Here is a 15,326-nt window from a genome sequence, read left to right as displayed (position 1 = left end):
CGGCTCCTGCTGAGCCTGCCTGGAGCAGAGGGTTGGGCCAGACAGTCTCCAGCTCAGCCCCAGCAGCTCCGCTGCCCCAGCCCTGCGCAGGGGCAATACCCCTTCCCGGGTCGCACACGAGTCCCCGCTGCAGTCCCCGCACACGTCCCAAGCATCCCGAGAGCTTCTGCCGACACGGAAGAAAAGGCTGGGCCAAGGGGCCGTGGCACAGGGCAGCCCTCCGGGCACAGCAAGCTGCAGTCTCATCCGCGGCAGGACGTCAGCCCTGTGGATGGCATTTTGGCAGGGGACTGAGGCGTCCCTTTGCTGAACTGGAGACAGAGGCGGCAGGGTCTACAGTGGCTCGTTGGACCTGAACTGTGAACCGAGCGCTCCCCTGCCCACCATCACACAACACGCAGCGGCAGCTCCAAACATTTGGCACGGTCGGGCAGCTGCCTTGGAGGGCAGGCAGCACCCCACAACCAACCCTGCCCGAGGGGCAGGAGGGTGCGGTTCCCCAGCAGCCCCCAGCAGGACATGGGGAAACAGCAAAACAATAACAACAATACTACTAACAATAATTAAAAAAAAAAAAAAATGTAAACGACCCAGCACCCTGTCCTGTAGTGCCAGGACACCCAAGAGAACAAGGTATGTTACAGTCTGAAGGGAGATGGAGACACAAGGACTTCCCGGCCAACACGGGGTCTCGTCTCTATTGCACTTTGCATCATATATATTTCTATATATATATTTATAAAAATACAAACTAAAGGGCTGGGGTGGAGGGGATGAGATGCAAACCCTGGGCCAGCAGCAGCTCCGTGCACACAGCAGGCTTCGACCCATTCTGCTTCTGCCTGTCCCTAGAGTCCCCTACCAGCCCTCCCAGGGGGGCAGCCAGCAGCGCAGGGCCCGATCCTGCAGAGATCCAGCCCGGGGGTGGGCAGGGTGCAGTGTTGGTCCAGAGCCTGCCCATCCACCAGCCTTCCCTCCCTCCCCCATCACCCCTTCCCGAGGCTCCGAGGCCTGTGGTGACAGGCGCCCCGGCACACTCTCCCTGGCCAGCAAGAGCCCGTTCCTGGGGGAGGTGGGCAAGACCGACCTCACACCTCCCCCTCCGCCCAAAATATCCCACAGGAGAAGGTCTTCCCCTGCCTGGAAGTTCCCATTCTCTCTTCCTCGAGTGACTGTGGTGCAAATCACACGGGGTGATGTAGTCCGGAGACCCCCCCCCACGCCAGTGAGGGAGGATGCTCCTCACTCCCAAGGCCTCCCCCCCAGCTGCTCCTGCTACCTCAGCCGCCCGTCAGGTTTGACGGGCCCCAGTTCTGATTTGGGGTCCGGGGAGAGGGAGCTCCAGGAAGTTTTGCTGCAGGTCTCCAGGGAGGCGCAGGCAGAGGGGCTGCCGACGCAGACGTCCGCCACAGACCAGAAGGCGCTGATGGCACCGTCCGTCCAGTCCTCCAGTGCTTTGCCTGTCAGCTGCGCCTTCCGCACCGCGTCCTCCTCCGCCTCCTCGGAGCGCGGCAGGTTGAGGATCCCCCCCAGGCCCTGGAAGCTCTGCTCCATGTACTCGTTGCGGGGGGGCCCGCCGTGCAGCCAGTTGCTGTCATCTGTGCAGGACAGGGAGAGAAGAGAGAGGGGATCAGCAGCACAGCAACATCCCAGCACCCTGCCCTTCCCAGGGCTCAGCACTCCGTCCCTTTGCAATCCCAGCCCTCTCCAGCCTGAGGAGAGAGGTGCTGCTGCAGGACTTAGGGATGGATCTGACCTACAAATGGGCCCTCCACAGCTGCCTGGGGGCCTGGTTTGAGGACCCACACAGGCAAAGGGACACCAGTGGGAAAGATGGTTCCTGCCTTGTCATCAGCTACAGCCTGGATAGACCAGCACCCGGGGGAAGCCCCTTGGACTGCCCGCAGGGAGACCACCCCCCCCCCAGCCCCAAACTCCAGAGCATCCTCACCTTTCCTGAGAGGCTGCTTGTGGTTGAAGGTCTGGGGCACCACCAGGAACTGGTTCTCTCCCAGGGGCTCCCAAAACTGGAGGAGGCGGATGGTCCAGACACCGGGGCGGAGGGGCCGATTGAGGGGGGGCTTGTACTGGGTGAACTCTGTCTCAGCATCCACCGTGATGTCGTAGGAGGTGGCAATGACGTAGGTGGGGTCGATCCACACCACCGTGGCTGTCAGGTTGGGGCCCCGCGACCACTTCTGCATGGCCACCGGCTCGTCAAAAGGCCCCATCAAGCCTCCAAAATTGCGGAAGAGCCTTTCCTTGGGGTCCCACTCCGTGCCCACCTGGAGGGACAGGAGGCACAAGCAGTGGGACACTGGGCAGGGAGATGCTGTCAGCTCAGGTTTTGCGTTTCACCTCCCCGAACCAGGGAAGGCATAAACTTTGGAGCCCAAAGCAACGCACACCCCACCCTCCATGGCTCTCCTGCTTGCCTGCAGCATGCCAGCACTAATCCAGGTGTGTGATGCCTCCTACAGCTGCAGGTGCTGGGCATCACAGCCTCAGCTCCCCCCTGAAGATCCCCTTCAGGCCTTTTCCCCACCGATCAGCTCCACACCCCACACAGAAGCCAAACTCCTGGACAAAGGTTTGTTCTCAGATGTGACAGCAGCACCGTGTCCCTCTGTCCCTACAGCGTGCATGTGGGGAGAGGAGGAAGGGCAGCGTGGTGTGGGAAAGCCAGAGGAAAGCGGGCATTGCGAGGGAAACTTTCCCCATTTACCTCAAGGTTTTGTAAGCGGTTTGCCTGCTCTCCAAGACCCGCCAGCTTCAGAGCTCCTTGGGGCATCATCCACACCTCCAGGGACTCTGCCTGCCCAGTTGCCAAATTCTGCACTTCCTGCATCACCAGGTAACCCTGGAAACGGTCGTCATAGAAATATAAGTGCACACTGGATGGGAAGCCCCGGGGCTCAAATCTGGAGAGACACAGACAGATGGAGAGGTTGCACGTCTGAGCATCGGCATCCTCCCAGCACAAGACGCAGGCCACCACTCGGAGCCTGGCTGGAGCCTGCAGCAAATACCCCACCTGCAGAGCTTGTCGGCCTTTGCTGCCGGCACAGCCGCAGCTTTGCGGAGCCCCAGCCTGGAGAAGGCTGTGTAGAAGGTGAGGGTGACATCGCTGAGGCCACTAAGCCCATCGACTCGGTCGTAGACGTTCTCCCAGTACGCCTTAAGGGCTGGTGTGTTGGGGGGGTAGCTGCCATAGAGGTGCGTGTCCAGGATCTCCAGCACCTCCTGATTCACCGTCGACTCAAACTTCCGGGCAAAGAAGGTGGGTCTGGAGAGTTGCTGGAAGAGCACAGGCATTTCTAAGAGTGTTGGCTGTTTCTAACAGCCCCTCCGCCCTCCCACCCAAGCGGGGCAGCTGGGAGGGAGAAATTCTGGGAAGAAACATGCTGGGACCCACCCTGCCCCCTTTGAGCGCACAGGCTAAGGAGCAGCAAAGCACAGCCAGCCTCTACGTGGGATCCTCTATGGCAGGATCAGTGGGGGCACACAGTACGCTTACTGGTAACGCAGATGCGTTCCCATCTCTCCCACTGCCTCCTCCTTTCTGTGCTCAGAAGCAGCCATGTGTCATCTAGCTCCTTTGCTGCAATCTCTATATTCAGATGGGCCCCCACCCTGCACAGCCGCCGTGGAGCCCTGCACGAGGCCTGGCCATGTGGCACAGCTTGCGGGATCGGGGCCTTGCACTATATAAACCCAGGACTGCTCAAAAATCCTGCTAACTTCTCTTTTCAGGGCTGGGTGTATCTCCCCCAAACCTCCCTTGTTCAGTTTATGTCCCTACTCACTGAGAACACGGGAGACAGGTCGTCACAAGGTGTTTTGTCCTGCCAAAGAGGACAGCACTCTGGAGTGGTTTTACTGAAAAGGTATTTGCCCCAAGCAATAAGTCTTCAGGGAAAAAGCAGGAAAATGGGAGACAGAGTCTGGGAAGAGGAGCAGCACTGCAAGCCTGGCTGCTGGGCAGAACAGTCAGTGTAATCCTGCTGCCCGAGCGTTTATAGACACACCTGTGCCGAGCCCCACGGCGGCTGGGGAGCCAATCCTGCTCCTGTCCCTCGTGGGGCTGGGGTGAGGCTCATGCGGGCGTGCACAGCAGCTGGCATTGCACCCAGGAGCATGCCCGCAGGGGAGCTCAGAGGGGAGACAGACGGGGAGGAGGGGAGAGAGCAGGAGGAGAAAAGAGGATCTTTTTCACCTGTAGCCGGAGGAAGTCCTGGGGTTTGAAGTCATTTGGGGAGCACCCGCACCAGTCGACTATGTGTTTATATTGGCACTTACAGCCCAGCTTCCGGTTCCAGTTGGTCACTCGGAGGTTGTTATCAACCAGTGTCTCACAGGCGTGACTGTTCTCCAGGACCGTGTGGAAGAAGGACTGTGCACGGCACAGAAGGGACAGGAAACCCAGTGGGGATGGAGGACAGATGGTTAAAGGACACACCCCCACCACACCCACACTGAGGAACAGGACAGGCCTCAATAGGTCCTGAACAGAAACCTATCCCTGTTCGCAGCACAGGGCAATGCGTAAGAGATGAGGCTGTGCACCCACATCAGTCCTTATCTGACCCAGCAGGATGTCTGGACCTAAAGCAGGGCTGGATATAAACATGACCCTTGGCCTGTCTGCTCCTCTCTCCCCTCTTTCATACCCAGGTCTGGGCAAAAGGGAGGCACAAAGCCGCCTGCACAAAGCAGTGCCCTTCACAGCTACCCAGGGTGAGGATGAAGTGGGACAGCGATGTTAAGTACAGTGGGAAGAAAATCCAGCCCATGCCCTGCAGCCAGCACCCACCTCTGCTGGCAGGAGCGTGTAGGTGTAGAACTGGCGCAGCTGGGACACCAGCTGGTCCTCGGCATAGACCACGTACTCCACGAAGCTGCGTGTCAGCGAGAACCAGTCCGAGCCCCCGTCCACCACGATGCCCTCGGGGATGTGGCGCTCGCCCAGCCGCCACATGTGGGAGTCACACTCATGGAACAGGCGGTCCAGGCCCTGCTTCTTGATAAACCTGGGCACAGGGACGAGGATGAGGAATTAGCGGTGTCACCCACTTTGCTGGGTGCAGCTACATCCAGAACATCCCCCCTGCCCCAACCGTTTCAGAACTTTTCCGAAATATCTCCTTTTTCTGTTCCTCCAGCTCAGCTCTGCCTCTGGCTGGGATTACCTGGCGTTGTCTCGGCCATGAGACTTCAGGAAGTTCTTATCTCGGTATTTGGACAGGAACATCACCAGCTCATCATTGGTCCTGAGGTGCAAATTAGAAAGCATTAACGGCCCCCGGGGTAAAGCAGCCCAGTAAACATTCACTCCACAAGAGACACCAGACAAAAAGAGCCTTAGGCTGCTTGGTAGGTGCTGACTCAAACCCTGGTCCCATCGCTGAGGAGATACAGGCGTGGCCCCTCTGCTGTCTGGCGCCTCAGATGTGCGTTCCCCTGCAACACCCAGACTGCAGGAAAACAGCCTCTGAGGTACTGGCTGGGCTCCTCTGCAGAGATGGGACCAGCCTGGCCCTGAAGCATCATCACCAGCATGTGGGTGCAATCTCCAACCCCATCTTCCCTCAGGTCCCTGCTCCTCCCTGCCCCTCCCCGGGCTGCTGCAGCATCATGCAGCCTGAACACCTCCATCATCCTCCCCTGCCCCAGCAAGGTCCTCACCTTGTGGGGTAGTCGGTGGCACTGAGGTTGATGAAGAAGTCCCAGGGCCACTCGGCCAGTTCCAGCAGGTCCTTCATGCTACGCAGGTACATCTTCAGCAGACTGGCACCTCCCCAGATGGTCACCATGCGCCAGGGTGTCACGCGGATGTTGGGGTAGTGCCGGGCCAGCTCCACTGCCTCGCGATGGAGGTAGTTGGAGCGCTGCCAGGGAACACGGCTCACCATCAGCAGGGAGCTCGCCTTCCCGGGCCCTCCGTGCCACCAGCCCGGGGTCAGCCCTTACGGCACCCTCTGCAGGGAGGAGAGCAGCAAGGCAAGACTGCTCTGGGCATGAAAGATAGATCCTGCTTCCCTGGGGTTGCAGAAATAGGGGTGGGAGGGTCACAGCTCCACCGGCAGTGAGGACAAACCCTACCCAGCCACCTCCTCTGGCACAGCAGATGCTGTGCCTCCACTCACCACCCACCCATGCCCCAGCTCTGCGCTCTGTCCCAGTGACCAACCCAGGCACTGTTAGCATCTCCCTTCCCCTTGTCCCTCCTGCATACCTTGTCGACGTGGATGTAGAAGAAGTGCTGCTGGTGGTACACAGCCTTGATGAGCCGCTTCAGCTGGCGAATGGCCCTGCCGTGCACAACCAGCATGTAGGCGATGCGCACGGGCTTGCTGAGGGGCGCCTGCTGCAGCCGGCTCTCGTCCCACTGGATGACAGGGCTGACCTTGTCTGTGTGGGGAGGGAGAGGTCTGTCAGCTGCCCCCAGCCTTGGCACCCACCGCCCCACCACCCGGTGCTCCTGATAAACCAGGGAGACCTGTGCAAGGGGGAGACAGCAGGGAAGAGCTCGGCCTCGGGCAAACCCCATCGCGCTGCAGTGCCAGGGCATGGTGACACATGCAGCCCCTTGTGTTAAATTGACAGGGCTGCATTGGGAAAGGGGGTGTGTGTGCGTGTCCTTCTCTGACCCCTCAAAACAGAAAATGCTGCTGGGCCTGGCTCCAATCTCTGCAGGCACCACAGGTTGGGATGAACATCCCAGCTTAAGGAGGCTGGCACAGCTTTGATTGGATTACAGAGGCAGTGGTAATCTGGGAATCAGTGACAGATTGAGGCTGCTTTTTGCCAGGTGGGACAGTTTGGTGACATAAGGAAGGTGGCCTATGCACCTGGCTGGGATATTCCCGATACCGAAGGGTGGTCGGGAGCACCCCAGCAGAACTCACCCGAGAGCTGGCAGTGGCGAGGCACAGACTGGGGCATGAGGCTGCCGGCCCGGTGCAGACACACCACATTGGCAATCTCCTGTTGGCACTGCTTGCTGCTGGCCCGGGCCAGTGCCGAGAGGGCATCTTTGCCCGTGATTTCGCACTTGGGGGTGAAGCTGTTCTCGGTGGGCTGGGGAGCCCCCTCCACGCTGCCTGTGTCGCCCTGCTGGAAGACGGCCAGCTGGGCCTCCCCACGTGGCTCCGTCAGGTTCCTCTGGCTGGAGGAGTCCAGCGCAGCCGGCAGCCTCCGCCCCGGTTTGTGTCTCGCCGTGACAGCTCTCACCACCTTGGACACCAGTGCCCCGGGGCTGTCCGGCCGTCCCCGCCATCGCCCGTGCTTCCGGCTGGCACTGCCTCGGCGCCCGGCAGAGCTGTCCGAGTCCTTGGAGCCGTCACTGCTCTCAGGCAACCTGGCTTTTTTCTGCCGCTCCTGTTTCAGTTCCAGGCGGATGCAGAAGAGAAGACGGACAGCGTTAACTTGGGCGTGGTTCGCCCCAGCTCTGCCAACACACTCCCCAGAGCATCCTTGTTCCCAGAGCTCGATGCTCCCAGTCCCCATGTTGCTCAGTGCTACAAAACAGCAGGCGCTCCGGGAGCAGCCACCGTGCAGCAAAGGACATTACACCGCCCCTCTGCCACTTAAGACCCCACAGCACCTCCCTGCATGGTCCTACATATGCCTCATGGGGACAGCCTATATGCCAGCAAGGGAGACCCCAATTTGCAGACCCCATCATCACAGCACCCCAGACCACAAAGAGGGTCTTGCTCTCTGCCGCCGGGCTCGCCACAAGTCTAACTGGCCAAGGATGGTTGTGTCTGCATCAGCCATCAGCCACCCTCCGGGGTCCTGCATGGGCAGGGCACCCCCAGACAGTGGGGACGAGCACAGGGCTGATCTGGCTGGTGGTGGTCATTTTACTGGGAGGCAAAGGCACCAGCTCTTCCCTGCCATGATCATGCTGTGAGCCCAAGCCCAGCACACCCATCCGGGAAGTGGGGTCACAGGCGGCCAAAGCTGTGCTCTCTGGGACTAAAAGCACTGGGAAGGCATTGAATGAGGTCCTGCCTGTGCCCCCTTCCCTGGGCCCCGGCTCCCCGCACTGGGCTGGAGCAGTCGCTGTGATCGCCAGCTTCTCTAGAAATCCCTTTAACAAACCTTCCCACCGAGCCAAGCGGATGTGTAAAGGGAGCAGTTAATTACGCTTTGTTACCTCTGCCAGGCTGGCTGATGAGCAGAAACGAGTCAGCCTTGGGGAGAGCAGAGAGTTGGGAAGTTTGGATGCCTGTGAGAGCCACACTTGTGGGAAAGCACTTTCCCAGGGAGTTGTGCCCGCAGGGCCGGGGCAGCATGACCCCAGCCCACCACAGGTGCTCCCAGCCAAAAGGCAGGCAGCGAAGCAGCTGCCTGCTCCAGCCAGGCCTCCCAGGGCTCTCTCACAACACCCTCAAAACCCTGCCTGCCCAGCCACTGCGCCAGGCACCGTGGGAGGCAGTGAGCACTTCAGGGGCTATGCCTGAGCTGCAGCATCTTCTGAGGATGGGCAGATGCCTCACAAGGACAGAGGGACCCAATTAGCCCCCTGCACAAGCCGCCCTGAGGGCGTAGCTGCTGGGAAGCTCATGGCCAGGAGAAACCATGCCGTGCAAAGGCAGGAAAGCATCTGGCAAGATCTGACCACTCCAGCGTCCCTGAACTACCCATGTTGTCGTGGCACAGCCTGCAAACCATGCCTGCCCAGGAAGGGGCCAAGCCACTGCTCAACTTCCGAGGGGCTGGCGTCAGCGAGGATCAGCCGAGCCCCCTTCTGACCAGACAGGCGTCACAGGCGGCCCGAGACAGGCAGCGAACCGTTCATTAGTCACCACGCAGGACCATCTGTTTGAGAGTTATAAACCTGTTTTCTCTGCCGAGCATCACAGGAGAGGAGAAGTCAGGAGGCAACAACTGAGGAGCGAGTCTCTTCCGCGGGCTCAGCCCTGCTCCTGCAGGAAGAGACCCACCAGCCCCGCTCGCACCCTCTGCTCCCCAACACGCCTGACTCTGGAGACAGTCCCCACGCGATGCCCACCCTCGGTTACATTCCCGCTTGTCCCCCTGGAAGGAGCACGGTTCCCAGCTCACAAGCACACCCGGCTGCCTTCCCCAGTAGGGAAGTCCTTAGAAGCATCACCAGCCTTTCCGGAGCTGGCAGCTAACAAACTCAATGGCTTCTAATTACTGCACCACAGCAGAGCGATCCCTCCACCCCAGCCAGGCAGGGAATGACTCTGGCCACGTTGCTCTGCTGTATTTAAGACGCGTGCGCAGGACTTTTGGTAAAGCTCCCCGTCCCCCTCCTTCCAACACACTCAGACAACTCCAGGCACTAGCCAGAGGTCACTTCTCCTGTCCTGCCTCCCCTGATGTGACACTGCCGTCCCCACAGTGCCACGGAGCCGTGGGTCGGGTATCTACCTGCAACCTACCCCCAGCACAGGTCCAACTGTGCTGACATCTCCAACCTCTGCAAGGAGCAGAGCTAACAGCATCTGGTGTCCTGAAGGATTCCCCCTCTGGTTGACTGACTCTGGTGTCTGCCACACACGAGCACTCATCAGGCAAAAACGGTGCCAAAACGTTCCAAAGTCACCAGAGGAATCTGGACACTTCATTGCCAATTGCAGTAGCAGAGCCTTATACGTCACAATTAAAATGGCTGGAGACAGCCCCCTAAAAACAAGCTCTTTGGGAGAAAAATAACAATCAAGGAATCTCAGCAAAGCTGGAAGAAAAGATGTTTTGCAGGAAGGTTCTCTGGCAGCTGCAGCACATGGAGGACACCAACAGGCCCCAGAGAGGTGCTGCCTCCTGCCTGGAAGGAGGAAGATAGGAGGCGAAGTGGGGTAAGAGATGTGACCGGGCTAAAACACTGCTCCCAAGTGACAGATCCTCTTCTCCACCCACGAGGACACTTTGCGGTTTGCATTTTCCTGGTGCCAGCTCCACTGTGGACCAAGTGCTCCAGCAAGCTCCCGCACTCGCTCAGGAGCCGTCGGTGTCACCACAACAGAGGCAGGATCGCTCTGGTCCCTCGGGCTCCCACCTTTGTGCGCAGACAGGCTCGCACTGCCTGCAGAGGGGATGCTGTGGGCGAAGGGCTAGGTACCAATGGGAATTTCCTCTCCCCTCTGTCAGCCTGGATAAGGATTGTGGTGTTTGATCCTGGTAGAACAAGATAAGTTGGCTTCCTGGAGGTAGGAAACTCAGTGCTGACCTGGGTGGATGGAGACTGATCCAACCTCTGCTGGTCTGCACGCGATAAAGCATCTCTTTGGTGAATAAAGGGAGCCTGTAGGACCCTAACATTGGGCTTGCAAAGAGAAGGAACACGATCCAAGCAGCATGGCCTTTTCAAGGAGGGTTGGGCTGGTGGCTCTGATGTCGCTGAAGCCTGTTACAGGGCAGTGAGCAGTCGGTGCTGCTGGTGCGAGATGGGTTTACAGCCTGCTCCGGTGAAGGGCAAAGATCCTCCCTCAGCCTCTGCTCAGCTTATACCAGGGAACCATGGGGGATGGAGCCTGCCAAGCTGGGGAAGCTCTTCCCTCCCCTGTGAAGGGAAGAAAAGGAAACCAGCAGGCTTTGAAAAACCGAGCAGGACAGAGAAAGGGGCTGTCACCGGCAGATATCAGAGCAGCCCTTTTGGGAACACCTGGGCAGCGCAGGCAGCTGCCAGCCCGGGGCACAGGGCTGCAGTGCAGCCTCCGAGCACTACAGATGCCCCAGCCGAAGGCGCCGGTCTGGAGGGGAAGGTGAGCTCACCCAACTCTGGATGCTCCACAGCATTTACAGGACTCGAGTCTCATTTTTGCTCTATACAGCGAGTCACAGCCCGTTCGTGGTGGGGACGAGCCAGATTAGAGCTGTGTCCATTAGTGGGAAGGAGCCATTTACTCTGGCAATTAAGAGATCTCAAGGTTCCCCAAATCATTTCACGCCTGCAAGGTCATACTCTCCTGGGAGGTTTCCTCCAGCTTTACCAGAAATGCCCCTGGGGAACAGCGGCTCCTCCAGGTCTGGCCAAAATCAGAAGTGGCAGGAGGGCACAGAAACCAAGAGATTTGCCATTTTGTAAGAAATAAAGGTTAATTGGACTTTTCGCAGCTTGCTAATGGGTTTGGGCTGTCTGTAAAGTTCAGGATGGTTCTTGCCTTCTCCGAAGAGGTTGGTCCATTCCCAAGCCCTGGAGTCAGGGCTGCTGGTGGCAAACCATCCCCTCTCCCGGTGAAGGGGGCTCATGGCCAAACCTGTCAGCTGCCCAGCTCAGTTTTGGGAAGAGACCTGGGGAAACCAGGCAAGGACTGAGGCAATGCAGGGCAAGAGAAGAGAAAAGCACATGAGCAGTGCAGGACGGTGCAAAGAGGGAAGGAAAAGCTGGGACAGGTGAAGTGATTTGATCAAGGTCACAGGAAAAAGGAAGGAGCAGTTGGACACTCCTGGCTGCCAGACCGGTCTGCTCTCACGCTCCCAGTGCCTCTGGATCATGGGCAATGTCCCCTCTCCTTGCCACATTTATTCCCTGGCTCTGTTTTGGTGGTGGGTGTATGGCAGCACATGAGGGTGCTCACGGTCATTCCCAATATCCCAAGAGGAGGCCTGGAGCTGGGAATTAATCCGCTGAGAGAGTGGTTGCCTTAGAGACCTTCACCCCTGCAAGGGGCTGCCCAGTTCCCCTTCTCACTTCTTTGCTCTCAGGGAAAACTTTCTAGTCCTTTGAAAAGACCTGCCAACCACAGGGTCACCCTCCACACCAGGGAGGCACCCCACAATGGGGAGGGGAAGCTCTCGCCCCTCCAGAGATCCCCACCCCTCACCTCACGGCCACTGGCGTTGCTCTGCCACAGCTACCGCACTCACCCCATGCCTGCCCCCGCACAGCTCCCAGCTCCCACCGCATGATGTCCCTGCCCCTTCCAAACTTGACTTCACCACCACCCTGGGGTTTGTCGGCAGCCTGCGGAGAGTCTCTACAGCCCCTGGAGCACGAGGGCCCTGCCCAAGATGAGGGGCTCCAGTGCCACACAGACTTTTGCCAAGGAAGCCCATACAGGGACTCTCAGCCCTTCCTCAATGCTCTTGGAGAAACCAGCTTCAGCCACTGGTCCACCCAGATGCAGCGGGCCTGGACATGGTGCAGGCAGCTCACAACAAATAAATATAATCAAATAAGCAACCCAGAGGTCAAGAGCTTTGTTTGAAGGTGGCAGCAGCATTCTCCAGAGGCCTGGGTCCTCCTCGACTCCTGCTCTGTGTCTGACCTTGGGCAAACACCTTCGCCAGCCCGTGCCTCAGTTTCCCCACATGTAAAAAAGAGGTGATGCCTTTTGCCTTAGCAGAGTGTTATGGTATAAAGACAACAGATGACTGCAAAAGGTTCTTGTACCCTCACACTTCACAGGGATATCCCTGACCGGACCAGCCAAAGAGAAGCCACCACAAACTTCCTGAGCTGCTGCGCAGGCTCTCCCCAGCTGAATTACCGTGTGTTTTCATATTTCTCTGGCTCAGGTATCACCAGTCCCAGCTTGCTTCCCACAATGTCTCCCAAAGCACAGAGAAGTGCGAGACCCCCGGCGAGCTTCCCACGCTCCCCACCCCACGCCAGACCCCAACAGACACTTCCTGGGCCACAAGGTCCCCTTCTCAGGTGCCACAACTCCACACCGCTGCAGCAAGAGCCCCCTCACAGGCCGCGGCCTGCCCGCCCCACAGCAGCCTGGGGCCTGTGGGACCCCCCACCCCCACCCCGGGGACCCAGTCCTGGGACGAGGCCTCGCCAGCCCCACAGAGACACCCCGGAGTGGGGGCACCCCCTCCGTGTCCCCTCCCGGCTCCAGAGCAAGGGAGCGCGCCATCCCCCCCCGGGCACTGCCCCCCCCAGGACCTCCCCCCTCTCAAGAGCCCCCTCCCAGCACGCACCGCCCGCCTATGACCCCCCCAGGCCTCCCGCCCACCTCAAGCCCCTCACCGCCTCCCCTGTGCCCCCCGTCCCCCTCAGCCTCTTCACCGCCCCTGCAGCCCCCTCACCGCCCCCCAACCCCCTCATCGTCCCCCCAGCCCCTTTATCGCCCCCCTACCTGCCTCAGCCCCCCCGGCCCCTCACCGCCCCCTCGGCCCCCGCCGGCAGGCCCCGGGCCGCCGGTCCGGCCTCCCCGCGGCGCACCTCGGCCGGTCCCTCCTCGTCGAGGCCGGCGGAGGTCCAGAGGACGAGCCCCTGGAGCAGGAGGATGGCGAGGGCCGTGGCCACCGCCAGCCGGTAGCGCCGCGCCAGCTTCCGCGCCCGCCCGCTGGCCACCATCGTCACGGCCGCTCCGCCGCGGCAGGGCGGGCTGCGCCGGCGCGCGCCTCCCGCGCGCACGCGCCGGCGGAGCCGGAGGGGGGGCGGGGCCGGGGGCGCGCGGCGGGGCGGGGGGGGGCCGGGCCGGAGGGGGAGGGGCGGGGCCGGGCCGGGCCGGGGCGGGGGGGGGGTGGCGCGGCCCTGCGGGGCGGGGGGGGGCCGGGGGTGCGTGTGCGTGTGCGTGTGCGTGTACCCATCCACGTACGTGATTCTGTGCACCATGAGCGTTTGCGTGCCGGCGTGTGCGTGTGCTCGTGCGTGTGCGCCCCACGTGTGCGCGCCTGTGCATGTGGGCCCTGGGGTGTGCACGTGTGCACATGTGCGTGTATGCATGGGCATCTGTGCACTAGGTGTGCGTGGGTGTGTTTGTGTGCGTGTGTGGCTGGGGGTGTGCGTGTGCCCGTGCACGCGTGCATCAGTGAGTGCGTGCGTGCATATGGTTGTGTGCACTGGAGCGTGTGAGTGTTCATGCATGTGCACGTGTGCATTGCAGTGTCTGTGTTCATGTACTTGTGTGCAAGCAGGGTGTGCACGTGGGTGTGCATGTGGTTGTGCGTGCGTGCCCTCGGGTGCCCTTGTGCTTGTAAGCAGCAGGGCGTGCATGTGCTTTGCATGTGTGCACCAGGGTCTGCGTGTGAGCACCGGGGTGCATGTCTGCTTGTGCATGCAGGGGTGTGCATGGCCGTGTGTGCGCTGCAGTGTGTGCCCGTGTCCACTGGGTGTCCACGTGTGCGTGCACACTGGTGTGCATGTGTGCGGATATATGCGCGTGCTGGGATGTGCTCGGACTCGTTCGCATGTACGGGGCTGCGCGGGTGTGCCTCAGGATGTGAGTGTACACCTGCATGTGTGTACTGTGGGCACTTACGTACGTGCATGCGTGTGCACGGGGGCACACGTATGAGCACGTTCGTGCGCGTGCACTGGGGTGTAGGGCTGCGCACGAACTGGTGAGTGCATGTTGATGTACGGGCACACGCCTGTGAGCGTAGGGCTGTGTGCGCAGGCACACGCATGCGTGCGTGGGGGCACATCCATGTGTGTGAAGGTGCTGGCTGCCTCCCACGGAGGAGCCTGCTCTGTGCCAGCCGTCGGTGCCGGGTTCCCCAGTTCCCTTGCAGCCGGTTATGGGGCTGGGCGCAGGTCCCGGTGCCCTCGCTGGGTGCTCACGGCTCTGCTCCTCGCCGCAGGCAGCGTGCCAAGGCCTCGCTAAGCCTCGGGGAGTCCCCCAGCCCGTGATGCTGCTCAGGGGCTCTCAGCAGCGAGAGGTATCACCGGGCCCCCCACGCTGGCAGAGGAGACTTTGTGGGTGCCCAGGGGTGAGTGCCGAGTTTGCTGCTGCCCCAGAGCCACCGGGTTGTCAGAGCGAGAGCAGCCCCAACGGCAGGAAACACCTGCACAGAAATGTAGGCATGACAGCGGCTTCTGCACAAAACCCTCCTGCTGCCGAGCTTGCTTTAAGGAAAACAACCCACCCCATTCCTGCTTCTACAATAAAACCTGAAAAGATTCAAAACCTCTTTCAGGACACCCACCCAGCGAGAAGAGCTCCAGGCAAGCTCCGGGGGTGGCTACAGGCAGCTGAAGTGCCCCGGGGTGGAACCCGGGCTCCAGGGCATAGCCGTGCCAGTGGCAGACCCTTGCCACAGGAGCCACAGTTTCACCGGCCGACCCCTGCCTTCCCCCCTGTAAAAACTGCTGGGGGGGAAGTATTTCAGCAGGGGAAATAGGAAGCAGTGTCAGGGTGGTGATAGCAGCCATGGGGAGCTCTGTGACCTGTGAGCTTCCTGGGCAGATTCTGCAGATACAGTGGAGGGAATGCTGCAGCCTCAACTGCCGGGAGGGTTTTAAGGGGAAGAGGTTTAGATAAGAAGGGCTCCCTGGGCTGCAGGAGGGCTCTGTGCAGCCTGCGGAGCCCCAGGGGAGCTTCCCCTTGTACAGGACCAATTTGGCCCATGCCCGTAAAGGCCGAGAGCCGCAGGACTGCCTCAGCATCTCC

General features: G+C 60.5%; 1 protein-coding gene across 1 annotated transcript; it reads right to left on the bottom strand.

Moving 5' to 3' along the window:
• Window positions 1-158: 158 nt before the first annotated feature.
• On the bottom strand, window positions 159-13,347 carry XYLT2 (xylosyltransferase 2). The gene is made up of 11 exons (XM_075518605.1): window positions 13,154-13,347; window positions 6,909-7,380; window positions 6,236-6,411; window positions 5,686-5,888; window positions 5,190-5,270; window positions 4,814-5,030; window positions 4,217-4,393; window positions 3,035-3,297; window positions 2,726-2,921; window positions 1,952-2,285; window positions 159-1,598 (listed from the first exon to the last, which is right to left on the bottom strand). The coding sequence occupies exons 1-11, from the start codon at window positions 13,286-13,288 to the stop codon at window positions 1,276-1,278; spliced, it is 2,577 nt and encodes an 858-aa protein (XP_075374720.1). The 5' UTR covers window positions 13,289-13,347; the 3' UTR covers window positions 159-1,275.
• Window positions 13,348-15,326: the final 1,979 nt, after the last annotated feature.

This window comes from Mycteria americana, chromosome 16, assembly GCF_035582795.1.
Source record: "Mycteria americana isolate JAX WOST 10 ecotype Jacksonville Zoo and Gardens chromosome 16, USCA_MyAme_1.0, whole genome shotgun sequence".
NCBI lineage: Eukaryota > Metazoa > Chordata > Aves > Ciconiiformes > Ciconiidae > Mycteria > Mycteria americana.
Note: the sequence above shows the minus strand (reverse complement) of the source record. Positions and strands in the feature narration are given on the sequence as shown.